The sequence below is a fragment of the Doryrhamphus excisus genome, linkage group LG16 (genome assembly GCF_037039965.1).
Source record: "Doryrhamphus excisus strain RoL-2023G ecotype Guam linkage group LG16, RoL_Dexc_Guam_v1.1, whole genome shotgun sequence".
In the NCBI taxonomy this organism is placed as follows: domain Eukaryota; kingdom Metazoa; phylum Chordata; class Actinopteri; order Syngnathiformes; family Syngnathidae; genus Doryrhamphus; species Doryrhamphus excisus.
The window spans coordinates 9,047,590-9,073,968 of record NC_136372.1 but is presented as its reverse complement, the minus strand read 5'-3'; the positions used below and the strand labels follow the sequence as shown (position 1 = coordinate 9,073,968).

Genomic DNA, 26,379 nt, shown 5'->3' with positions numbered 1-26,379 from the left:
ACAGTCCAACTTACCAGAAGCAATAGTAACAATGAAGACATGAACCGTGATAGTAAACACAATTACAACCATACAATTACAGTAAATAAAATGTCACTGCTTGACATCATTATGTAATAATAGCATACCAATAGCATATAGACATCAGGGATAAGATGGTAGATTGTGTAGAGAAGCACCCATGTGCTGTGAGTGTCCATATGGAGGTGTGTACTTCTGTGCGTAAGCGTGCTTGTGTATGTGAATGCGAGTGTGTGAATGTGTAATTGTCACTGAGAATGACAAAAAGAGAGAGACTGCCTTCTATCACCCAGGTGATGGGGGGCATGTATACTGTATATATATATATAATTATAATAAAACTAATCATTATTTATCTAAGTATTTAAAACAATAAATACATAAAATAATTTCAGACACACGCACACCCCATCCACTCAATACGCACACACGCAAGCACACACTGTGGACGTCCCCGGGTGGGGCGTCTGGGGCATCACAGGGCGGGGGACCCAGGGGTCCCAGACCCACAACCAGGCCCCGAGCCCAGGGAGGTATGGACCGCCAAGGCATAGCACCCCCAGACTCCCCTCAACCACGGCATCGGGGCTACGGCAGTGTGGCAGACAAAGGAGCGGGCGAGGGGAGGAGGCCCGCACATGAGCAAGCGGAGGGGGCGAGCAGGCGAGTGGTGAGGCGCTCCACCGCGCCGGCCGACACCCGCCGGGCAGCTCACCTCCGTGAGGGAGAGCCATAGCTCCAAGTCATGGGGAGGCCAAGCACCAGAGCCGAGGAGTTAAGACCAGCGCAAGGCCACCGACGGACCCCACCATCCAGCGGGAGGGCCGACCTCCCCCGCGCCCCCAGAACCAGCAGCGCTCCACCCACGTACCGGAGAACCATCCCCGACGAGCCCTAAGGCAAGACTGGGAATGGGCAAAGACAGGGACAGCGATGCAGCAGAGCATAGGACCAGTGGCAGCAGACACCCAAACGCCCGGAAGGGCACCGTCCCCCAGCAGGCCCCACTCCAAGGAGCATGCCCCCCATCACCACACGCCACCCAGGCCCCCGTCCCCACGAGCCGGATCAGGCCCCCTCCCAACACACAGCCCGGTCCCCGCAGCAGCCACCGCAGCGCAGCAACCCCAAGCCACCACCGTAGACTTCAGGCCACCAGCAGCGCGGACCCCACCGCCTGGAGGCCGGCGAACGCCCCCCAAGGGCATGTTGGTGCCCGCGACCCAGGACAGACCCAGGGAGGTAGCGCCAACCATGACCCTAGGGCAAGCCCCGGCGTCAGCTGGTTCCAGCGGGACCCCCAGGAAGGCCAGGCAGACCAGACCAAAATATCCTGCAGCCCAGGGCACCCCGAGCGAGCCGCCAAGCCCCAGCAGCCAGCGGGCCAATCAGGGGGGTAGGCAGAAGGCTCTCCGGTCCAGCCCGCTACACCAGTGTGTGTGATGATGGTATTGTGTAGATTAGTAATTGTATTTTTTAAATTAAATTCAGTACTTAAGAAAATAAAGTACATTTAAATTTGGAACGTAAGGGTAATGTGTAATCATTTCTCCAATTATTATATTACACTTTTTTCATTATGCTATTATGAGACTAATCACATCATTCTAATTTCAGCCAAATAGCCATTGCGCTATGAAGGGCTACAAAATGTTTTCTCAATAAAGCAAATCAAAGAAAACAATGTACCCTTTAACATTAACTTCCTCTCTGCTTAAAAAAAAACCATATAGCACACTTATGACAAACTACTGTATTTTTACAAAAATGATCTACAGGTTTGTGGCATATGTTGCTGCAGGATTGCACAAAATGTTAGTAAAAACATAATATCTTATATTTACATATTTACAGTACACTCAGTAGCACAGCATGAAGCAGTCTGTCGAGTTCATTCTCCCTAACTATTCACAATTTCTTGTGTTTCTATTTTATTTTGTTTATATTGGTAATGTAAAGGCTAACATTGTAAGTCTGCACACAACTCCACTCTGAAATCAGTGTAAAAAAATACTGAAAATGCTCCAGTCTGCCTGCTGCTAACTGGCTGTCTATGATAAGTGAATGTGAGCAAGGTGTGGAACAGAATAGGAAATGGAATCACTTTCAATTTCCTTTTGGGAGAGCTCTTGAGACTCTCCAGTCAGTCAGTCAGTGTGTGTGTGTGTGTGTGTGTGTGTGTGTATTTGTGTTGCACAGGGTGTCTGCTACTCATGATGTGGATTTAACATGACAGGAAATTGGGGAGATATGAAAGTGTTTTAAGCCTTTCACATCTTTACATACAGGGAAAAGGAATTACAAATCAAGAGCAGAGCATAGCCAATCCCTACCAGGAGAAATCCCTCCATGTAGAAGCCATGGTTTCTAATGTAAGGTGCAAGGTCACTAAGTTGTACATTTTAAATGCTTAATGTCACATCATTTGTCCTATTGTTTACTTTACTTTACTTTACTTTAATTTAATAAAGTTGTCCCATGCCATTTCACGGTTCAAAGATCGCTCGCTCACTGTGTTGTACTTTTGAAAACATTTACTAATAAATGCTTTTTTGTGGTTGACTGTGGTCCATTATTATTCGCAAAAATTGAAAGACACATACGTAGTATTCTGGTCACTAGGCGTCAGTATTGTTGTATTGATGACACATTACCTTACATTACATTACCTGCATATAGTCAGCCGTGACATGATAGTGAAAAAAAGTTATCCCGTAGCCTGCGCATAGTAAGAGCTGTGCGAGTGGTGAATAATAGGAGTGTTAAGGCTATAGGGGTGTTATTTGATGTCTTCAGGACTCTAATAATGGTAAAAATTGTATTAAGAAAGTCATAAACAGGTTTTCTATGCTCGATCTATGAAAATATTCCTCTTATTAATAGTCCTACTTTGCAGAAATTCACTTATCACGGTCAGGAACCATCCATTCATTCGTTCGTTCATTTTTTTACCACATATCCTCACAAGAGTCGCAGGCATGCTGGAGCCCATCCCAGCTGTCTTCGGGCGAGAGGCGGGGTACACGCCCTGGACTGGTCGCCAGCCAATCACAGGGCACATATAGACAAACAACCATTCACACTCACATTCATACCTATGGACAATTTGGAGTCACCAATTAACCTAGCATGTTTTTGGAATGTGGGAGGAAACCAGACTACCCAGAGAAAACCCATGCATGCACGGGGAGAACATGCAAACTCCACACATATGTAGATGCCCGAGCTGGGAATCGAACATTGGTCTCCTAGCTGACCTTGGCCTGCGTGCTTTAGGAACCAATTAACTGCAATAAACAAGGGGCGACTGTATTGACTGTATCCTGTAACATGCCGGGTTGGAAAGGATAACATAGTAATGACATGTACATAAATGACACAACAGCGTGGTCTTAAGGCTGTGCAGCACATAGAAGAATAGATGTGACTGGCACATGGAACAGGTGGTTACAACAGCACCTTATTTTAGATTGGAACCAGTAGTAAAATAATTACAAGTAAAAGACCTTGCAAAAAGACCTTCAAATAAACACTCTATGCAGTTGAATAAATTAAAAAAAAATACAAAATAAAAAAGCGCTATCATGACAGCAGTTTGACCTTGGAAGACATTGTTTTCTCTTTCTATTTTCTTTACTAATTGCATTATTTTTGTATGCATTTTTTGTACAACATTTTAACATTGTGGATTGGAGAATGAATTTGCAAAGTAAAAAAAATGACTGAAAAGTTTTTTAACAATCATGTGTGCTTGTACTGTTGCAACATGCAGCAAGTTACATTTTTTATTTTATTATTATTATTTTTTTAGCTTTTTCACATCAATTATGCATATTGGTATCTTATTGGGGGTGATTTTCCTTGCTCACCTCCTTGCAGCGTCCACTCTGTCACCTTGTGGCTGTACACGCCCCTTCCTGCCCCATTGTAGGCTGCCACCTCAATCTCATAGTTGGTCCAGATGATGAGGTCCTCCAGAAGCAGGCTGCTCTGGTCCGGGTTGGTGATATTTTTTATCTGGCAGTCCACGGGCAGCCCAGACAGACAGTACCTGGCAGCAGAGATCAGTGATCAATAGGTGATGGGAATAGGAGGAAGGAATAAATAAATAAAAGGACATATAATTGCACACAAGATGAAGAGGTAATGGAAGAAAAATGTGGATTGAGCACAAAGGGATCGTTGACAGCTGCTGAAAGGAACAGAGGGGTATCTAATTGGCACCGCGTGTTTGAAGTGTGGCGATGACATGCTCGTTATTATCACATTTAAATGGAGGAGAACAGAGCTTTCTCCCACCTGATGATGTAGCCCTGGAGGGGTCCATTCTGATGGCTCTCTGGGGGAGGCTGCCACTGAATCATGATGGATTGATTGGTACGGCCACTGGCGATGACCGTTTGAGGGGGGGCACTGGGCGGTTCCTCTGGGAGTGTTAGTCTGTGGTGAAAAAATGAGTGGAAAATCGAGTTCAACCAAAACAAAAGATGAAAAATACCATGATGACCATAGATAAAGAATGACATGGCTAATCCTCACAGGTATCAATCATATTTCATCATAGACACTACCTGAATGCAAATATATATTTTTAAAGAAATAATCAAAAACTGTACTCCTAATGAACAAAAGGGAGGGTCATCATGGCGCTGCTGCCTGGATCAAAGTGTGCGTCAAAGCAAAACTGGAGCAACACAATGGAGAGACATTTCCCACAAGAGAGAGAGAAACGAGATATATAAAGGAACAAAGAGCCAGGCAAACTTTTTCCTTAAGTCAATTTAAGATGACATCTTGATTTCCTTCCCGTTGCTCCTCAGCCAGGCTTTGGAGTGGATGAAGCAGAGAATTTGGGATCAAAGAGGTACTGTAAAAGCAGTCTCACAGGGCAGTGGAGACTCAGACGCCTCCCTTCCCTGGGGTGTGCTCATGGCCGTGCACTCAGCTGGTGAAAGGTGCATACAGCGGTCCGCTAGAGATGGCTGGAGGCTCTTTTAAGCACTAAATTGTGCGGATGGTGTGTGTGTGTGTGTGTGTGTGTGAGGTATTCCTACATGGCCCTTTCATGTGGACAGTCAAGAGAATTCACTCAACATTCCATCCTGTGTGATTCTCTTCCTATTTCAAGCCCAGTTAATAGGAGGCAGGTGGATGTAGCTGGGTCAGTGCTCCCATCAAGTCCTCACAAAGCCACATTCCGCCTCATTCACTGTTTTATCTTGAAAGGGACTCATCTCCACTACGACGACTACTCCTACTGGTGGTGCCAAGAGTGACAGGAAGTAATCAGCATCGGATTGGCAGGACGAGGGACAATTCCATTATCCCATCCAGAAGTAATTCCCAACCGTCTTCATATTTAAAGAAGTATAAGGTGATGATTAATGTGCACAAATTTACCGGTCTGTCTCTTTGCTGAACTGGCCTCGGCCGACGTCGTTGACGGCACACAGGCGGAACTGATAGGAACGGGCCGGAATGAGCCCACCCACGGTGACCCCGGTGAACTCTGGATCAATGTTGGCCAGCAGGACCGTCCATGGAGCGTCTGACAGACAGGCAAGTCAATGAGCAGCCACATTTTGGCCCAAAAATGATGTCATCATCATTTTGGAAAAAAAAAGTTCTCATAATCCTCATCCTCTTATTTTATAAATGTGGCAAATAATACCGTTTAATTGAGGTGTGGTCTACAACAGCAAATAACCACTGGGTTCACACATTTCCATAAATAATATTGCATCATACTCTGTATTCAACCAAACATCAGGCTGAAAATCAATCATCTAAATAAAAAAAACCTTCTGCAATTTGAGTCCTTTGTTTCATTTGCCTCTTAATGACTTGTCAGTTAGCACCGGCCTCGCTTGAACGAAATCATTCCTTTTGTGATTTTTATCAAGCCACAAGATAACATGGCAACGTTTGACATCAATGTAATTCTCCAATTCCCCTTATCGTCAGTGGGCATGCGCACAGGTGAGGCGATTAACTCCTATAGAGAATGTCAGAGATGATGCTAATTCTCTCCTGGTATAAAGGATGGATTCAATTGACTGAAACTGCTAAATATTGGATTGAGGATCCTACTCACTGTTCTCAGACACTTCCAGAATGTAGCGGATGAGGGGGCTGTTGCCGTCAAATGCCTGAGCCCACGTGAGGTTGATGGCCCGTTTCTCTGTCGTGCTCAGGACTGCTATTGGGTTTTCAGGCGCGTGAGGAAGTTGCCTGTCAGAGGAGCAGACAGTCATATGCAGTACAGTAGATTGAATTGTTCAATCACTGAACACCTTGTTAGGTACACTGGCAACATCTACACAGATGGTCGGAATTGGATGTACCCGAAAGCCAATACGGGCTTAACAGAAAAGCTAGAACAGTACACTCTCTTAAAGTTTCACATTTGCTTGTTACTGTTGGGATTTGCCTGAATTTGTCACACCATTCCTGTTTTTGTTTACCTTTGCAGCAGGACCACTCCTTTCTTCACAAGTCTCCCATCAGTGAAAGATGTTTTGTTTTGTTCTAATATTGATACAATCCTTAGTGAACATGCATTTTGCACTTATCTCTGCTACAAATGTGTTATGATTCTTGTAGATTTTTCATACTGGGATTTAAGCCCCGTTATTTTTCTCGCGCTTGCATCAGACGTGGGTGGATACTTCCCCTGCAATGATGTGTGTTTTGTCACGTTGTCACATCGCATTTGCACTTTTGAGCAGCGCTAGTTTCATAGCACGTGAGAAGAATGAACATATATTGGTCCCTCCATTCACTTTTAAATATTTGGTTTTCTGTATCAACTTTTCTTATTCTTGAGCAAGGCATGGCTCTTATTTAAGGATGAAGCGACATAGAAGATGGATGGATGGTTCTCATTCGCTCACAAACAGCCGCTGTGATCGATCCATGAGCACGATTATACTGTATGTTATTATTATGCTTCCTGTTCACTTTAATTGATCACGGGTTTGTAAAGAGCCATCCCTGGGTCCGGATGCAGACAGAGAGCAACCATTTTAGTGATGGCTGTTCTAGGCTATAAGAAGATTGTGAACACCCTGAAACTGAGCTGCAGCACAGTGGTGGAGACCATACAGTGCTTTAATAGGACAGCTTCCATTCAGACCTGCTGTCTTCATGGTCCACCAAGAAGTTGAGTGCACATACTCAGCTTAATATCCAGAGGTTGAAGGGGTGGGGTGTCAGCCCGTCAGTATTCAGACCGTACACCACACTCTGCATCAATTGGTCTGCTGAGCTTTTGTCCTAGAATAAAGCCTCTCCTAAGATGAGGCACAGAAAACCTGCTGCATAGATTACTCAAAACTGTGTCATGTGGTGTAATGGCACCAAGAGACGAGCATGTCTCGTCTAAAGTCAAGAATCCTGGTCAGAGTGTCATGGTCTGGTCCTGCATGAGAGCACAGTCCACTGAGAGACACATGAATGCCAACAATTGTGGCAGACTGAATCACAGCATGGTGTCCTCCATAATAAACTGAGCCGCAGGGCAGTATTGCAACATGATAATGACCCCAAAAACATCCCCAAGATGACCACGGCCTTGCCATAGAAGGGTAAAGGTGATGAACTTAAACCCAAATGAGCATCTGTGGGGCATCCACAAACAGAAGGTGAAGGAGTCCAAGGTGTTTAACATCCACCAATTCCATGATGTCTTCATTGAGGCCTGGAAGAGACGTTCTTGTTGCAAGACAGTGTTGTAAAACAATGGTATTCACACTAAATATTTACAAAATGTTGAAATTTTCATGAGAGGTGTACTCTTTTTGTTGCCAGAGGTTTAGACACTAATGGCTGTGTGTTGAAGTTGGTTTGAGCTAACAGTAAATTTACACTGCTGCCATCACGAGCCTCAAAAACCGACCACACCCTGCCAAGTGCTCGCCTCCAACTGTCGCACAAGTGCCACCCAGGTGAGACATTTATTGAGGCGTGTTTTGGAGGGTGCAAAACGTATGTCACTCTGACAAAGACAGGAAGTCCAACACACGGCAGACATGGTTGTTCTGAATGCTGTAGCGAGCTGATCAGTGGAGGGGGTCAGCGTTGGTCGATATCGATACCGTGCTTTTTCACCGATCGGTGGACGATCAATTGGAGCACCCCTATTGTATATAAATTGTGAGAAAAAAATTAGATTTTTAAAAATCATTTCAGAAAATGTGCTATGTGTATGCAGAGTGATCCAACACAGCATCCATCCATCCATCCATCTTCTTCCAGCAGCTAAGCAGAGAAGCCCAGACTTCCCTTTCCAGCTCCTCCCTGATAGATACCAATGGGTCCCCCGGCCAGGTGGGAGACATAGTTGCTGTAATGTTAATTATACTATAATCCTGTACTAATCCCGATTGCACATTTGGCAGCAATTTCAAACTAACGTGGAAAATCTGTCAGTTAACTTGACATGCTTAATGATGCCCTAAATAATTTCTGGATATAAATCGGTCACCAGATATTAAACTTTAGCTCTTTCTTTCTTTCTCTTTTTTTCTCTCTTTCTATTCAGATCCATGATGACATTCACTGGTTTTGTTAAAATGCTTCTGTTGTTTTTGTCGAGGCGAATGTTTGATGCCTCCTCCTTGATTAGATTGTGCAAGTGTACCTAATGTTGTGGTGGCGTTTGATGGATGACAGCACAATGATGGCGACAATATCCATCCATCACGCTAGTATATATATCGTGGCTACTTCCAGACCTGACTCTGAGGTGGGCATTGCGGGAGTCGTTGCCGCCCACTGAAGTTACCCTGCAGGTGTACGTCCCAATGTCTCCGGACCACGTCTGGGAGATGTGAAGTGTCCCCTCAGAATCCAGTCGCAGACGGGGAGACGTGTTCACGTCAATCACAGCACCACTCTTTTCCCACACGTAGCTGGAAGGAAAAAAAAAACACAAATATTACAGCCTGTGAGGATACGTGTATTTGTAATCAGATTTTTTTTTTTATCGTGCGGTCGCTGTGGTATAGTGGTTAGCATTCTGGACATTCTGGCAAACGTCCTGGGTTCAAATCTCCACAACTAAGCATCATTGGTATTCGTCAGGAAGGGCATCCAGAATATAAAGTGCTCAAGACAAAATCAGTATGCGGATCCGCTGTGACTCCGCAATCAGTAAAAAGCCAAAAGAAACAAACAAAGCAATTCCAATACCATATATGTATCACCAGCTCACAAACACTTCCTCTTTGTCACTTGACTAGCGTAAGATGCATTCAAAGACACTCTGAGCAACAACATGTTTATTATGTGAATATGTGTGGTCTAAATGATTAATTCATTTGAAAACTGTGATTAATCTCATTAATATTTTAAATCACTTGACAGCCCTAATAAATAGTACTTGAAACTGTTCAAACCTATTCCTGTCTGCTAAAAATTAACATTCTAAACTATTAAATGTTATTATTATTGTTTAAATTTGTGAAGTTTAAATTGGGGATATTAATAATTTTTTTTTGAATGCTACAATTTTTTTTTCAAACAAAGTCTGGATAAAAAGCAAATAAAATGACGAGAATAACGAGAAAATTGGAATGACGAGAATAATAATTTTGAAAAAGCCCTGATATAAGAAGTTGTGCATTTCCAAGAAATTGTAAAACGAACAATTTTACAATATGACAAATATTTGTTAAAAATCCCCAACATTTGTATTAATTTTAAGTAAGTATTAAAGCTGTTTAACTCAAAACTCGGTTTTATGTGTTTTATTCCCTTACTGTCCCGTAAATGAACCTCACATAATCTTAAAACCGAGTGACTTACCGAACCATGATTATGGTCTATCCTCATCCGCATCTTCCTCTCCTGTCACAGCCCCAGCGCGCACACCGGAGCGGCGATGCAGCGATTAATTGTGACTGTTGGGGTTCTCCAGCTAATCTCCGTGGCGCTGCGTTTAATTAAAGGCGCCGTCTGAAGTTATTACTCTGTTTACATATTCCACTGTTTACCCCGCCATCCGATCAATGCATGGGCCCACAGGTGACAGGCACTCTAATCACCGGGCTCCGTAGACAACATTTCAACCGCCTCTGAGACAGACACACACACACATATGATATGCAACCCTGTCTATCTGACTGTAAGACTTGCATCCCAGAGGAGGTCATCAGAGGGTGGATCGACGCTGATGAGATTTGTTGTAGATTTCACAAACTCATTAAAAGCAGCTGTGATAGCGGTGCTTGTTTTTATGCACAGACTGAAAAGTCACAAAAAAATTGGTGATGAAGTCTGAGGAAACTTTTTGTGTCATTACCTGATGGTGACGCTGGGGTCGTGGGTCACCCCACAGGTCATGACTGCTTTGGTGCCCTTGATGACACTCTGGTCCTGGGGCGGCTTGGTGATTCGGGTGCGTGCTGCAGACACGTACAAAGGATAGGTGGGAACAGCAGGCGAGGGGATTAGACTACAGCTTTCACTCAATGCTTTACAGCAGTGGTCTACAATTTAAATTGAGGAAGGTCCATTTGTGCAAGTTAAAGGTAAGTAAGGTCCAAACCTTCACATCACTCAACACAATTACTGTATTTTGGCACAGACAATAGATTTTAAATAAATTATAGTTAATTGGCGACTCCAAATTCTCCATAGGTGTGAATGGTTGTTTGTCTATATGTGCCCTGTGATTGGCTAGTCCAGTCCAGGGTGTACCCCGCCTCTCACCCAAAGACAGCTGGGATAGGCTCCAGCAACCCCCGTGACCCTCGTGAGGAAAAGCAGTAGAAAATGAATGAATGAATGAATGAATGAATAAAACAGAGAAGCTGCAGCAGTACATCCTCTTAAAGTTTCACATTTTCTTGTCATTGTTGTAGCTGACACTGGGATTTGCCTGAATTTGTCACACAATTCCTCTTTCTGTTTTGCTTCGGGTAAGATCTCTGCAGCAAAGGCACTCTGTAACACTCCCAAGTTGTTCTGTTTTGCCCCAATATTCATACAATCCTTAGTGAACACTCATTTGCACGTTGCATTTTGACTTCATACTGGGATTTAAGCATGGTTATTTTCAGTGTTCTCACGTCAGACTTTGGTGGATTCTTCCCCTCGAATGATGTGTCTTTGGTCAGGTAGTGTTGCATCACATTTGCAGTTTTGACCAGCGCTACAGTTGGATTGGATTGCTACTGGATTCTGGAAGAATGAACATATATTGGCTCGTCCATTCACAAAAGAATGGAACAATGTTCTTACTATTGAGCAAGCCATGGTTCTTTTCACTCGGCAAGTGTCATTTTGACTGACACCACTGTCACATGACCGTAATAACTGAACTACTTACACCTGCAAACCGCCGCTGTGATTGGTCCATGACTATGATTATATTATTATTGTATGGTTCCGTAAAAGGCCATCATTGGGTCTGTCATTTGGTGATGGCTGCTTTAGTGAATGTGTGACTGAGTCATACTCAAAACTTCATGAGGAAACTTTCATGAGGAAAACGTCATATAATAGAAAAGACTAAAATCTTCCTGTTATGAGAAAAACTTTTTCACAAGATAAAAAGATTTTCATTTGTTTTTTTAATGTTTTAATATGAGTTATAATATGAAAATGACTCCATATTGTCATATTATTATGAGCATGAAAAATATGTTATTTTAGAAGAATAAAGTTGTAATATGATTAAAAAAAAGTGTAATTTTAAAAGAATGAAGCTGTAAAGTATGAAATAAAGTTGTAATATTATCCTAAAAAGTTTCTCCGCTCACCCCACACCACAAGGTCTGCAGATGCTTCATCAATACCCCTGGAGTTGCTCGCCATGCAGGTGTAAGTGCCGGCATCAGAGAGGTGTGAAGGACTGATGAGCAGGCTGCCCGACTCTAGCAGCGTGAACCTGGGCAATTGAACTGAGCCGCTGGCCAGGACACGCTCACCTGCGAGATGGATGGCAAAGTAAAATAAAACAAAGAAAAAGTCAATAATGTCAGTCATTCCGTTTGCCTTTTGCACCTTTCTGCCAGGTGATGGCTGGTCGTGGGGCTCCAGACGTCTCACAGTGCAGGATGACTGACATGCTGTCAATCACGGCGCTGTCAGCTGGGCCGGCGGTGATGTTGGGAGCAATGCCTGACAAAACACAATCAGGTGCAACAGAGGTGATGATGATGGCAGGCTTAACACATAATAAAGCGGATGGCAGCTCAGAGCTTTAATAGACTTGACAAAAAGGGTCAAAACAAGAGGAGAGGATTTAAGGTGGAACATGTATCAAGGGAGCAGAATAAAGCAGCCTAAAAAGGACGCACTGGTGACAGCGAGGTAGGTGTTTGTCTGGATCTCTCCGGCTAAATTGCGGGCGAAGCACTGGAACATTCCTGTGTCATCAGGCAGAAGGCCATTGATCTGCAGGCTGCCCCCCACCAAAACCTTGTACCTGGGGATCTTCACTGGGCTGATGGGCACAGAATCCTTATACCACACAATGTCTGGCTGAGGTGTGCCTGCACACACACAAACACAAGTCACTTTCAATCCTTTTTTCGCTCTCCTTCTTTCACACAGCAGGCGAGAAACAAAAAGAGCCGACCTCGAGCCTGACAAGGGATGTCCACCACCTTCTCCATCTCCGCCGTGATGTGACTTGGTGGCTCTTTTACGAACAGAGGATATTCTGGTTCAAGGATGGGGAAGAAAAAGCAAACTGTGAGACATTAACAACTTAAAAAGCTGGAATGGCACTATAAATGTCCACACTAAACAATATAATATTAATTCACCAAGTAAAGGCAATGAAGTACTTTTTAAAATATATATTTTTTTTAATTACAATTTTGGCAGGAAAACAATTTATTTTACAAGAAGAGTTAAATAAATACATTAAAATAAAATAAAATACATAAAACATACATAAAATATTAAATAATAATTTAAATGTATGAATTTATTTAAAAAATTGACTTCTATTAAAGCCATAAATGTGTCTTTAAATATGTTATAAAGCAGGGGTGCTCATTAAGTCGATCGCGATCTACTGGTCGATCGCGGAGGTGGTACTGGTCGATCGCGGCGTGACATTAAAAAAATATCATCCTAGCATCAATGCCGCCACTTGATTGATATACAGGGCAGCCATTCAGATGACAACTGAATGTTGCCCTTCGGGTGACCAATCAAATCAAACAACGTCTCTAAGTGCAGCAGAACTTACGATGTCAGCCTATCATCCAACCCCGTTACTTGATTGACATACAGGACAAACAGTCAGATGACAACTGAATTTTGACCTTTAGGTCACCGCTCATGCGTAAACAACGATGCAAAGTGCTAAGCTAGTCGGCAAATTGCGTCAGATTTTAAGCCCTCGCTAAAGTTTATGGTCACTAAAATGAGTGAAGTAGCTGGACCAAGTAAAAAGGCAAAAACATATCACTTTCATACGGAATGGGAGGTGGACTTTTTTTTCACAATGTCTTTTTCGAAGTGCGTTTGCCTGGCTAACCTGGCTATCAGCATCTACTGTCCAGACTATGCATCCCTGGCTGATTCAATTCAGTGCAAGTCATCAAAGTAAACTCAGGTAATTACAAAAAATGTTAATAGTTAATTATGTGTGTTTTGCAATATTGGCTCATTTGGTTATGTAAGGTACATCAACATACATTGTACGTACAAATAATCCTCAATACATTTGAAAATAAATAGATGTTTTGCATTTTTGTAGTGGGTAGATCATTTTGACTCGGTCATTTTAAAAGTAGCTCGCATGCTGAAAAAGTGTGAGCACCCCTGTTATAAAGTCATCAAACTACCAGTTAATTGTAGGTGAAAACATTTCAATCAATAATTTAACTTTTTAATTATTTCATGGACCTTTTTTGAAGCTGCGACATACATTTTTTTTTCCACTTTCAAAGTGATCAATGTCAGAGGGTGGGGTTAACACAAATCCTGTCCAATGGTTACTTTGGTCTGAAGCCTGAAAGTCATGGCTGAGAGGATACAGAGGGTATTTCTCGGGAGTTGTTGAGATATCTTAGACCATGTGGAGCATGTGGAAGCAGGACCTTCAGGATTTTCTGCAACACAATTTGTGCTCTAAGCAGGAATGTTGACCAACGAGAAAAAACACAAGAGAAAATCAATACAGTTACTCTGTATGTATCGCGGTTAATTGGTGATAAGTGAGTTTCCGCAAATTTTCCTTTTTTATATATGGAATATTTTCTTAGAGTAGAAAACTATAGTAAACTTTCTATAGTAAATACGACTTTTTACATTATTAAAGGCTTCCAATCATGAAATAACAACCCTATAGTCACATTGACATGTTCAATCATATTATTCAATCAGAGAAAATAATCAATTGAAGACAAAATTTAACTTGGGCTTCCGTGTTGATGTCAGCAGTTATGGCCGTGTTATTATTACTGATTATTACTGTCGTGCCTGCTGTGAGATAATTCAAACCTGCAATAAAAGCCTGTTGCTCCAGTGATCAAGTCTGGCGCTTGTATGTTTCACCTCCCATCACAGTAACACCACTGACACCCAGTGACCAGTGTCAAACACTACATATCATAATTTGAATGCATCTTGATTAATTATTAATGTTAATCTTGCAAAAAAGAGAAAAAAATGTCACTTCAAGAGATCAAAAGTGATAATATTAACACCAGACCAGGTGTAGTGTTCCAAACTGTACTGTGGAAAGATTGTCATGTGAGTGTAACATATAATTGCAACACAGTTGCCATTATAGTCTTTTAGTTAGCTATTTATCTAGTCTTTTAGTTACCTAGCACATGTAGAAAAGCCCCAGCAGTGACCGATGCCACACTGCTGCTGCGAAGCGACGCCTCACATTGATAGTAACCACTGTCGCTGACCGCTGGCTGGCTGATGATCAATCTGCGGCCAAAATCTCTGATACCAGTGTTGACTACCGCGCCATCTTTCCTCCAAGTGATGCCCATCTTGACGAGGGGCCTGCCAGAAAAAGTCAGGAAATGCCATGGACACAAAACCTTTAGCTTTTGATTCACATTCAGTCTCAAGGTTAGGTAGCTAAGGGATACATCTGTCATCCTGATTATGTCTTTGAATGTAAGATAATCAGGACGCGTGAGACGCAACAGCCTTGAAACAAAGGAGGGAGATAATATTGATGTTGTTAAATTAAACTTCACGCCATTTAAAGGGAAACTGCATTTTTTCATCATTTCATCATTCCCAATCCTGTGAAACATGACTCTGGAGCCTATCCCAGTTGTCTTTGGAAGCCAATCGCAGATGTTTTATTTCTACATCTTTGTTATACAAACTGACCCGTATAAAAGACAAGCAGAAGCAACATTGTTATTGTAGCAGCTAACATGAAGAACTATATTTCTGGCATAGTGCCGCAGCACTTCATGCCAATACTGAGTGGTACGGGCCTGCACCAAAACAATGCGATAGGACTCCGATCTGTTCTGACTGAAAACAAGAACAAGCATGTGAACAACTAAGAACAAAACCAAATTATCTGTTAAATATTAACCTGCATTCCATGTTTTGGTTTTAATGACTAGATGGACTGTCAAGCACTATCAGATTCCAAATGAAACACGGCAGAACACTACCAAGCAGGATTAGTAAATCTCATGCAATTATCCGTGACAGAAAATTTTATACACATCTAGATACATGGGTTACCATAGAATTTCAAAACCATGTATATTTTAAAAACAGAACGATTCGATGCACTCTACAAACCATCCGATTTCAATTTGATACAATTCTATGGTTATATCAGTTGATGGAGACATTAATTGAACCCAACTCTGAAAAAGTGTATTATAATATTGTTACGGTATTTACAAATGTGTAAAAGAGTAAATCATATCCCCAAGCATGCTGTACATTGGTGAAACTTTCAGGTGCAATGATGAAAAAAAACTCTTACTGGATAACTAGATGAACTAGATGACATTTTATGTAAATGGATATCAATTTTATAAATATTGGCCATTATTTTATTCCAAAAATAATACACAGTTAGAAATCCTACAATTTTACATATTGATGTTGTTTGTTACGTGCGCGGACATGTCTCCCTTTGTTCTTGTCCTTTGTCCTTGAACGCACCATCTTTCTCCCATGTTCCCCCTTTTTCTTTCACCTCTTATTTGGTCCTGGATGCCGATACTGTGTGGTGAATGAATCGAGGTAGGACTTGATTACGTTACTGAGTGCTAATGTGCATATTTGTTCGGTGCAAGTCAATTCATGCAATCGTATCTTCTCTCTATCATCTTCTTTCTGAAAAACAAACTCCACACTTGTATGAGTGGATGGAGGGTCTGTATTCATGTAGTGCTTTTCATTTATGTTGTTCCTGACTTAGTGCTACACAATATGTAATAAATAAGATCAACTAGATTGCTATAATAAAGGCGCTGCTACTATTTACATTCAGTCTTGTCTTCAGTCACGGTAAGCGATGCCGCATGCACGGTAGTCCTGTTGCCTACAGCCCAGGCTCTTGCGTTGTTTACGCGTCGCACTGTCAAATGGTTGCTGGTCTTGCAATACCCGGTACGTCTCTACAATTGATTCATCTAAGGATTTATGAGTGATTCTTATCGATTCAGGGGGCTGCAACCGATGCAGCCACATCTCTCGCTTGTCAAACCGGATATGCGGTCGCATCGGTTTTTCAATGACAACCCGAGTTAGCCTGGTTTATTAGCTACATTAATTATTTGGGCTGAAAAGAAAACAAAAATTGCATTTCTTGACCTACATTGGATGGTTTAACCATGTTTAATAACTTTTGCTTTACCTGGCATTGGCGATGCACTCCAAGATGGCCTCGTTCCTCCCCATGGTCACGCTTGTGTTCTTTGGGGGGATGATAATGGCGGGGGCAATGGGGTCTGCAGGTCCTCCCACATCTATCACACACACACACAGGTAAAAATCTGTAAAGAATATTCATGCATCGGCCGTGCCCCAGTGAGCATGACTACATACATGCAGCCTGACATTTAGTCGCTATTCCCAGCAGCTATTAACAACTCCTGTCTTTCCTTTGGAGGGTTTTTTCTCCTTCCCTGCTCCTCATCCTCGTTGTCGTGCACACAGCATTTCCTGAGCGCAGTGTTAGGCCAGGTGTTAGAAGCCATTATGTAGCATAATTGAGACAAACACAGGAGGCGATTAAATGCAGCACCATCACTCAGCGCTTTCAGCAAGCCTCCAACCGACCATCGATTCACTGCCCTCAATCAGTGATCTCTTGCCCAATCTCATCTCATTTTCCAGCATCTCCCTAGAGTGCCAGTCAGCATGGGCCCCCAGCGTACTGCCTTTGAGGGACCGTGTGTGTTATGTGTGTTAAGTTTGGTGCAAAGGGATACTTAGGTTAAACGGTACCATAAGCTTTTGTATAGTTCTTATGGTTATTTTCTCACCCTTTTTAGAATGTTTGTGGATATAGAGGATCTTTGACAGCACGGCACTCCTGCTGCATAGACAATGGGAGTCTGTACTAGGTCATTTGTATTAGTTTTAGTAGACTAAAACTAGGGATAGGCGCTTCTTGGGCACATCACCGGTCTTTGGGGTCAGAATTGTTGTTGGTTCATGGGGCTCATTTAGTCGTGCACAAAACATCATAAAGCTCTGTAAATGGTGTTGATGTATTGTGTCAGGTGCTCACGTTGGTCTTATAACATGTTTAGATGAACACACGCCACAAGAACGAAACACAGTCTTAAGAGTGTTTGTTAGTGACACAACAAAAACGTTTCAGTTGACACAACGGCCTGGCAGGCAGACAGTAATGAATGTGGCGCAGTTCATAAACTCTCGCTGTTGAGAAGAGCTCAAGTGTGTAATCTCCTAATTAAATGCGAGGGAGGAGGGAGAGGTGAGGGGGAAGACAACAAGGAGTTGACCCGCGTTGTAAAGTCTTACTTATTCATGTCACCATTTTGTTTACACCTGTTCGTGTCAAAAAGAGTGACTTAGGTCTAATGTTCTTCACGCACCCATAGATACAAGTCATAAAAAAGCAGCATGTTTGCCCACAGCCTCATTTGTATGCTGCCTTTTGGGTGAACGCCACTCCCTCCAATGCATATTTGCATTCTTATCCTCTACAGAATTCCTAAAATGAACAAATGCAGCAGTAAAAATTTGGATTGACTTTTAGATGTGTGATGTACAAGGTCAGGTCTGGTGATGTGCGCTGATCTCTGAGCTCCACACATGACTGCATCATGCACACTCTGCCATGAATTACAAATGAAGCCCCATTGCTAAAAGTGCAAGTCAACTACCACAACATTATACTATATACAGTACGTACAGTCCCTGATGCCAATAGGTACACTCTACCTACATCCAGGATACATTCTGCTTTTACTGACTAAAATGCATGTTAATTGACAACCACAATATATGCCATCAAATTTCCTCATGCATTCCAACCCACATGTATATGAAAACACAATCAGAGCACTGTCAGCGACCGTAAAGTGGGACATAGACCACTGACAGCAGGCCAAAAGGTGCGAGTGGATGTTGGGTTGTCTTTTAAACAACACTTGAGTGGTCAAAAAATTGTAGTCTGATTTGGGGCTTTGTAATTATTATTTTTTGTTGGATTTCTTTATTTTAATTATAACTAGGTGCAGTTTATTATGCATATAATTGAATTATTTTGTGCATTATTTTATGCAAATTATATATTTAAATATCAAACTTACTTTTCGCAAATTTAGTTCAAATGAAATATGTATTCTTTGAAATAATAATAATTTTATTTTATTTTTGTTAATTATACATTAATACACAATTTAAATTTAAATTTAAATTTAAATTAAATTTACGGTTACATAATAAATCTGGAGGACTGCAACAAGAAGAGCCCAACAAGAAGAATATGTTTTAACAATGATACAAAAAACTACAGTACAGTGGAATGGCACCAGGACGAAAAAGGCATGGTCACAGGAGTGAGATATACTTGAATCACTTGTAGGTTGATCATTAAAATTAAAATGAAGGTTTGAGCTTTTTTGCAGCCTTAAAAACATTTGCGGATTTCACTTTTTTGGGAACTCCGCGATAAACGAAGGGACACTGCATATAATTTATTTTGTATGAAATGTATTTAATAAGTTATTTCATGCAAAGTGGATTTCAGATTTAACACTAAGTGTGTAATGTAAATATAGTTGGGATCAGTAAGCAGATAGTTTTTGTAGTGTTTGTAGTTTGAAGTGTAAAACATGTTTACATAAGCACCGCCAATCTTTGCAGGAGAGTGTGTCCTGTTGTTTACGCGCAAGGGCCCCCTGCTGTCTGTCTATGATTATCATTCCCTGTTGAACACGGCAACCATATCAATCTGTGGAAAAGTGAAATCTCGCTACTGAAAACCACTGAGTTATAAAGCATGCATATTACCAGTGAATACAGCCTACACACATCATCAACAACATGCCGGTGAGTGGGCGAATAGACTCGCGTGCACGTGTACTTACTCTCCACAATGAGTGTGACGGGCTGACTGGTTTTGTTCTCCCCATTCTTGTCATTGACAGCCTGGGCGTAGTAGCGTCCTGCGTCGGGCGCCACCGTGGACAGGATGACCAGGGTGTTGTCCAGGGTGATGGCCCTAAGGAAAAAAATGTTAGCTTAGCATATTTTGCACTGTGGCGTTTGGAGTGCTGCCACATCAAAAAACTTGGTTAAGTTCTTAATACTTGTTATGATCTCTCTTGCTGCTCAGCTGCCGCCTGTCTGCTGTGCGTTTTATTAATGTTCAACTTCACTCCATATGCTGTTCCCAAGGTGCAATGAATGCACCATCATTATTTAGCATTTTGTATTGAATACGGACGGAAACTGTGAGGCACATACAACTACTAGTAAAACAGCATGGACGTTCGCACGCAAGCAGCAGTGAGGAAGTTTCTATGTTTAACCCACTCGCAACGTTTAAATGGTATGTTTGGAAACACTACGGATTCTCAAAGAACGGCGGAAAGCCGTTGTTTTTGAAAAGTTGTTGCTGTCTTAAGATGGCAAAAAGAATGATCAAGAAGTGGTGTATAGTAAAAAAACAAACAAACGGCACCGTAGTTGAATTTACTGCCAAGTGCCTAGAGGGAATAAAGCCAAATCCTTTTTGCAGGACCATACTGAATTCCATTTTTCCCCTTTGCTTATTTGCATCATGTTGAATTATATCATATCGCAAGAAATTGCTCCATATCAGATTGCATTGATTTGAGCTAAATGATTATCGTATCGTATCACATCATATTGCATCGCATTGTATCGCATCGTATCGTGAAGAAGGTGAATCGTATCGCATCATATCGCCAGAAAATTCCATGTATCGTTAAAGTATCGTATCGCTGGCAGTGCATCGAGATGTGTATCAAATCGTCAAGGTTGTCAAGGTTTTCTGGTCTTTAGTATTTCTTGCTACTGTATTTCCCCTGCTTGGCATCTAGCTGCAGCGTAGTGTTTTTTTGTGTCACAGTATTCGCTTTGATTTCTGCTTGGTTCTCGGCAGCACCTTGTTAGTAGTTTTCTCCTGCTAGGCATTTTTCTAGCAGAGTTTCTGGTCACCCTTTTTTTGTGGCTTTGCCTTCTATTTTTGTTGGACTATTTAAATGTTTGTGTATACATATTTTGTTCCACACCCTGCCTTGTCCTCTCTGCATTTTGGGACACAGACACCAGCTAACGGCATTTGTGACACTATTATTAATAATAGGATGTTTCCTTGAACAATATTAATAATACACCATCATGGTTTTCGTATATTTTGTCAGAGTGGCAACATTATTTTTGCCTCATAAAATATTACTTTAGTCTTAGAATGTCAAGAGTTTGATTATTGTGTGATTAACCTTTTTTCTTGTAAAAGTATGATTTTATTTTTGTAATATTACTAGTTAATCCTGGTATAGTATGTTTTTTTCTGTATAGCCTCATTCTACAACTTAACTATGTTTTCTAATTAAAATTATTCTTTCCAGTGTAACTAAAACTTGTTGGTGCTTTTACAGTGTGCAGCAGTACACATAAATAGATGACTGCAACAGATGGTCCCTAATTGGCCAAGCAGATGAAGTCCCCAATTATGCAACACACACATACAGTATAGCTGAAAATTACACTTGCAAAATCCAACTTCAACTCTGATGGATTGCATTAACACCACCACCAAATGTCTTCTTGTTTCCATTTTCATTCTATTTTAAATAATTCTGCCAAGAAGAAGAATAGGTGCATCCATAAGTATTGCAGTCTATCCTTTTAAATTGTTTGTGTGTGTGACAGCAGATTCTCACACAAGGATGGCTGGGTGGTGTTTATGGCTGACGGTCTCATGTGAGAGAAGCCCATTAAATGAGAGCTGACGCTAAGCACACAGACAGATTAGCCTTGACAAAACTGCCAGCATCTGCTTGATCTGTGCAGGATAAACAAACACACACACATATACATATAGATACGTATACATATAAGGCCATGGAAATCAATGCGTCTTAACACAAAGCAAGCAAACAGGCGCGAGATGTGTCATGTCTGCATGATCACACACAGCATTCAACTTCACTTCCAGCCAGTAAAAATAAGTCATCTTGCTCATCATCACAGTTGTCCATCATTGTCGTCTTGCAGGCTAAAGAAGCTGCTCTCCAAGCAAAGAGGATGCTCAAACTCCTGGTGTCATTTAAAGACGGCACGCCTGCATGTTGAATAAATAATGCATGAGGAGCCACGTGGACAAAATGAATCTCAGGTGATTGCTGCCTTCACCGTGACTCTTCAGGAAGATTGCCTAAACCCAGCAAACAAACTTATGCCAGGACACAGATTAGATGAAATTCTCTCTCTCTCTCTCTCTTGTACACACACACACACAAATCAACCCAAGGGTTAGAGCTGTCAGTCAAAAAGCAACAATGGAGGAGGAACTTTCGTTCAGTTTGGTCTAATTGGGTCCCTTGCGGCTCTGTATGTGTCTACCCTTTAATCAGAACCATATCACTTTATTGTAATATTACAAGCTAATTCTGAAAATGATTTTTATTCCTAATGATATCCATGTAACATTATAAGGTAACAAAGTTCTGGCGATATGTAATCAAACTGACCTTGATGAATGTCAAGGCCTCTGAAACCAGCCCTGACACTTCTTTGTGATTATCCCTTTTCCTTTAGAGCAGGAGTCGGTAATCTTCACCATCAAAGGAGCCATTTTGCCTGAACTATTTAGGCCTTTTTGAGTTGTTCCCGTATTTGTGTAAAATGAAAACAAAATGTAGCCAACATTAACATAGAGTTCACACATCTGCATATCAGTGCTGTCTACTCAGTACGGCTTACATCACTTGACTCATCACAGGCAATTCAAAGCTTTCCCTGAATTAATGTCATCAGTTTGTCTACTGGTGAGGTTTGCTGCCGTTCTATTGGTCCTGTCCTTGACAGCGTGTGCAGAAAGAGGCATTTCTGAATTTCTGAATTTTCTGAATTGGTTATTTATTTTTTATTTGGATAATAGATCCTCTTATATTTTTATAAACAATTCTTTCATGTACAGCATGCCGTATTGGTGTATTTCTACATCACATTAAGTACACATTCCTTCCAGGCCCAAATGAACATATTTTGCACCATCAGATTTCAATGTTAGGATAAGGGGTAGAAAATGAATGAATGTATTTGAAGCCGTCGTATGACTCTACATGTCCAACACTCACATTGCAAAAGTGAAGAGGAAAAGTCATCTACCTAACAAACAAATATATGACTGAAAATACACTCCTTATCATATGAAGCAGTACAGACGTCCTCACTGACTCTCCTAATCAAGTATGTCAGATTTTACTGTGCTTACTCCCGTGAATTGTTACATTCCTACTGAGAAATCTACGCATGTATGTACATACTATGTATGTGTGTATGGAGTGGAATAACCACCACCAAGAGTGGCTGCCTCTCAAGCAGCTCCTGGCCTTAGTCAGCCAGGTTTATGGCAAGAGAGAGGCTGGAGAACATTCTATGAGTCTATAGAAGTCGACTGTAGGGGTTTTGCAGGTCGTTCACTTTGCAAAGTCCTTAGTCCTTTAGGCATCGTCAGGGCAGCCAAGAAGAGAGCCATCCAATCCACAAGCGAAGCCGCAGAGAAGGCCACTAGGTGGTTTTGGATTAAGAGGACTAATCTATGGACTGCTACTGGAATGCAAGACAGGACTTGATCAACCCTGGTTGGGTCGCCTGGGTGAGGGTGAATGATGTTGATCCCAGGATACATCACTGAGGATGCATCCCAATGCATCCGTGAGATGTTTCTTGAACTGTATAACATGTTTGTTCTTCTAAATATATGACCTTATTTTTTCTTGTATTACTCTGACTCAGTAAATAAACTCAATAAAAGTCTGTTTTATTATCTTTATTATTATAATGACTATAATTGACTTACTTAAGTTAATTTTTTATTTTTTACAACTTAATTATTTTGTGATTGTTGATTGATTTTTTTTATGTATTTAAGTATGAATTTAATTATTTATTTAATTTTATTTCTTTCCATTTCTGGAAGTAAACAGTTTTTAATTGTTATTTTATAACTTTTTAGGTTTTTTTTTGTCAAAATATTTGAAATATTTTCTTGTAAAAAAATTAATACCTGCACTATTGCAATTTCTTTCTTGTAAAAATATGAATTTATTCTTGCATTATTCTGATTCAATATGATTGCACTATCCTTATTCAATTGGCGTAATTAATCAAGTTTTCATTTCATATACATCTATACGTATGTGTGTTTGTGCTTTTTCATTTCTTTTTTTTCCCTCAAAAAAACAACTTTATTCGCCAAGTCCCACCACACAAGGACAGGAAAGGATGAGAGCTGTCAGTCAAACATGGCATGACTTGTCCAATTTGGTCTAATTGGTTCCCCTACTGCCCGCTGTGTGTCTGGCCTTCAACCGTTGCTCTTGCAAAGTCAATAGGTGTGATATAATAACCTCCTTTATCATTCACTCAGAGGACATGCAGTGTAACAACATAATTCCTTCATCTTACGCAAACGTGCCTCTCTTGCACACACATACACTTCCTGCTGAGCGGGCGCTGCTGTGCTTACATGCGACTGCTGGAAGGAATCTTGCGTCCGTCTCTGAACCATGTGATCTGAGGCTTGGGGAAGCTGTGGATAAGCGGGGCATGGATGAGAGCGCCGTCACCTTGGGACACGGTTTGAGTCCACTCGCTTTCCACAAAGTTGCTCATGTCTAAATGAAAGTAGAGAGAGAAAAAAATGAAAGTTAGAAGATCATAGTACTTACTGCTACTCAGCCATTCACATTGCAATGTCATCCCCTTTGCTGATCACAGCCACTAGGGGGCATTTTTTAACCTTATCTTGGGGTTGCTATAATACGTTGTAACAATATGTTGTAACCTTAACTAGCATCCTTGCAAAATAGATTAAGTCTGTTGTGTCCCATACTATAGAGACATATGGAACTGAACATATGGACACTTACAGGCAACCCTCACTTCTGTGCTGCACTGCATGATGGCTCCAACTCGGTTTCTCACAATGCATCGGTAATGGCCAGCATGGGATCGGTCCAGCGAGGGGATCAGGTACCTGCACACACATGCACACACACACACACACATTGATATATGCTGTATACAAGTGTCATTCATCACCATCAGCCAGATTGACAGCGACATTTGTCATGAGTCCGCTTTTATGCTCCACAATCATTATGCTAAATAAACGAATGTAGATGCTTTCTTCTGCAGAAGCACACCTTTAAGTGGCACTTCTCTTAAACGTAAGACATGAGCAGGACTACATTAAGAGCAGATGGTGTTTTGCATTTCAGGCAGAGCAGTGATTCCATTGCAAAAATACAGTGATTAAATAAACTTGTCTTAGTAATGTTTGAGTAATTTCCTTAGTTTCTGCATTGTCCTAGTTAGTGGGCATGACTTGCACATGCACATTTTGTATTGGTTCATGGAGCAGGTAAAATTGCACCGAATGAACCTGATAATTTTGTTGATATAAAACCATTTTTTCGGAAATAATCTATTTCAGTGTCATTCTGTTACCATTAAGTATAGACACTTGTTTAAGTGATTCTGAACTGTGTGTAAAAAGAAGTTAACATTTAAAAAAACGATGTATTTTGATTGTTTGGGAAGTTTGGGAAGTAAGAAGTAAATGTGAAATTGTCACCATTAACCACAGTCTATGCTGACATTTTACATTCTTACCATGCAAATGTAAAAAGAGGTTAACCACTTTCCATATTCATGTGCACAAATAAAAAAAAACAAGTCCGTTTTTTCTAATGACATAAAGGGTGATATACAATGTAGATGGGCTTCACACTCATCATTGCCACCCCCATCATGTTCACCCCCACCCCGCTTCCCCCTATGGTGCAATTCTGCATGATGGTGGTGGGGGTCTGATTAAATGGATTCCAGTTGGCTTCTTAGATTAAGGCTGGGGAAGAATAACAAGCAGAGAGGGGCTGGCCGGTGAGAGAGGCGAGCCAAATGCTGAGAAACAGAAAAAGGCAAAAAAAAAAACCAAACAGTTGGACAGAAGCAAGGTTTGCGGGATGCCAAGGTGTGCATGAGGTTTGTGATAGCAATCAGATGGTGCCACCTGAGGGGGGCTTGCACATGTCTTCATCAGGACAGACGGCAGGTAGCATCCAGTGCACAAAACACATTGTTAGCACAGGTGGGGGACTCTTTTTGAAGTAATTATGCATTCTCCTGAGGGGAAGTTGATGATATCTATGTTAAGATAGGCAGTGGGCTGCACGTGACATATAAAAAAAACAAATTATTAGTTACTTTTAGAATGAGTCAGTTGGAGTCTGATATGATATATATGCAGATGTGTGGACTCTATGTTAATGTTGGCAACATTTTGTTTTAATTTTTTGAGACATCAAGATTTTTTTGGTCATTATGTTATCAGAAGTACATACAACTAATAACAGAAAGCTGAAGACTGTGTGGTTTGTTGCAGATAGAATTTTGACGACACTCAACTCAAAAGGGAGGATGATGCATGAGACTGGGTCTATGAGAGATTTTAATATTAATTACCTACTATGGGACCTACTATGCTTGTTTCCCCTTTCTGACCTATAAATGTTGTATTCCAGTGTTAAATGATGCCAAAGTGTGAGATAACACATTTATTTCTACAGTTATATATTTAGAAGTTTACACATTTAGAAGTGAGCCCTGAAAGATGTTTTGGATGGCTCTGCACGCTCGGTTTTACAGAGTTTT

At 41.3% G+C, this 26,379-nt stretch overlaps 1 protein-coding gene across 2 annotated transcripts in view; it reads right to left on the bottom strand.

Annotated features, from left to right (window-relative positions):
• sdk2a (sidekick cell adhesion molecule 2a) overlaps nt 1–26,379 on the bottom strand; it is a 155,382-nt gene that overhangs the window by 24,908 nt on the left and 104,095 nt on the right. For both annotated transcript variants that reach the window (XM_058050159.2, XM_058050160.2), the window contains exons 3-17: nt 24,594–24,700; nt 24,191–24,338; nt 19,554–19,687; nt 16,844–16,955; nt 14,816–15,006; nt 12,608–12,691; nt 12,327–12,521; nt 12,031–12,147; nt 11,787–11,954; nt 10,325–10,427; nt 8,757–8,933; nt 6,116–6,252; nt 5,422–5,569; nt 4,321–4,461; nt 3,891–4,072 (exon numbers count right to left, since the gene is read on the bottom strand). In XM_058050159.2, coding sequence (XP_057906142.2) covers nt 3,891–4,072; nt 4,321–4,461; nt 5,422–5,569; nt 6,116–6,252; nt 8,757–8,933; nt 10,325–10,427; nt 11,787–11,954; nt 12,031–12,147; nt 12,327–12,521; nt 12,608–12,691; nt 14,816–15,006; nt 16,844–16,955; nt 19,554–19,687; nt 24,191–24,338; nt 24,594–24,700 — 2,144 coding nt within the window. The remainder of the gene's footprint in view (nt 1–3,890; nt 4,073–4,320; nt 4,462–5,421; nt 5,570–6,115; nt 6,253–8,756; nt 8,934–10,324; nt 10,428–11,786; nt 11,955–12,030; nt 12,148–12,326; nt 12,522–12,607; nt 12,692–14,815; nt 15,007–16,843; nt 16,956–19,553; nt 19,688–24,190; nt 24,339–24,593; nt 24,701–26,379) is intronic.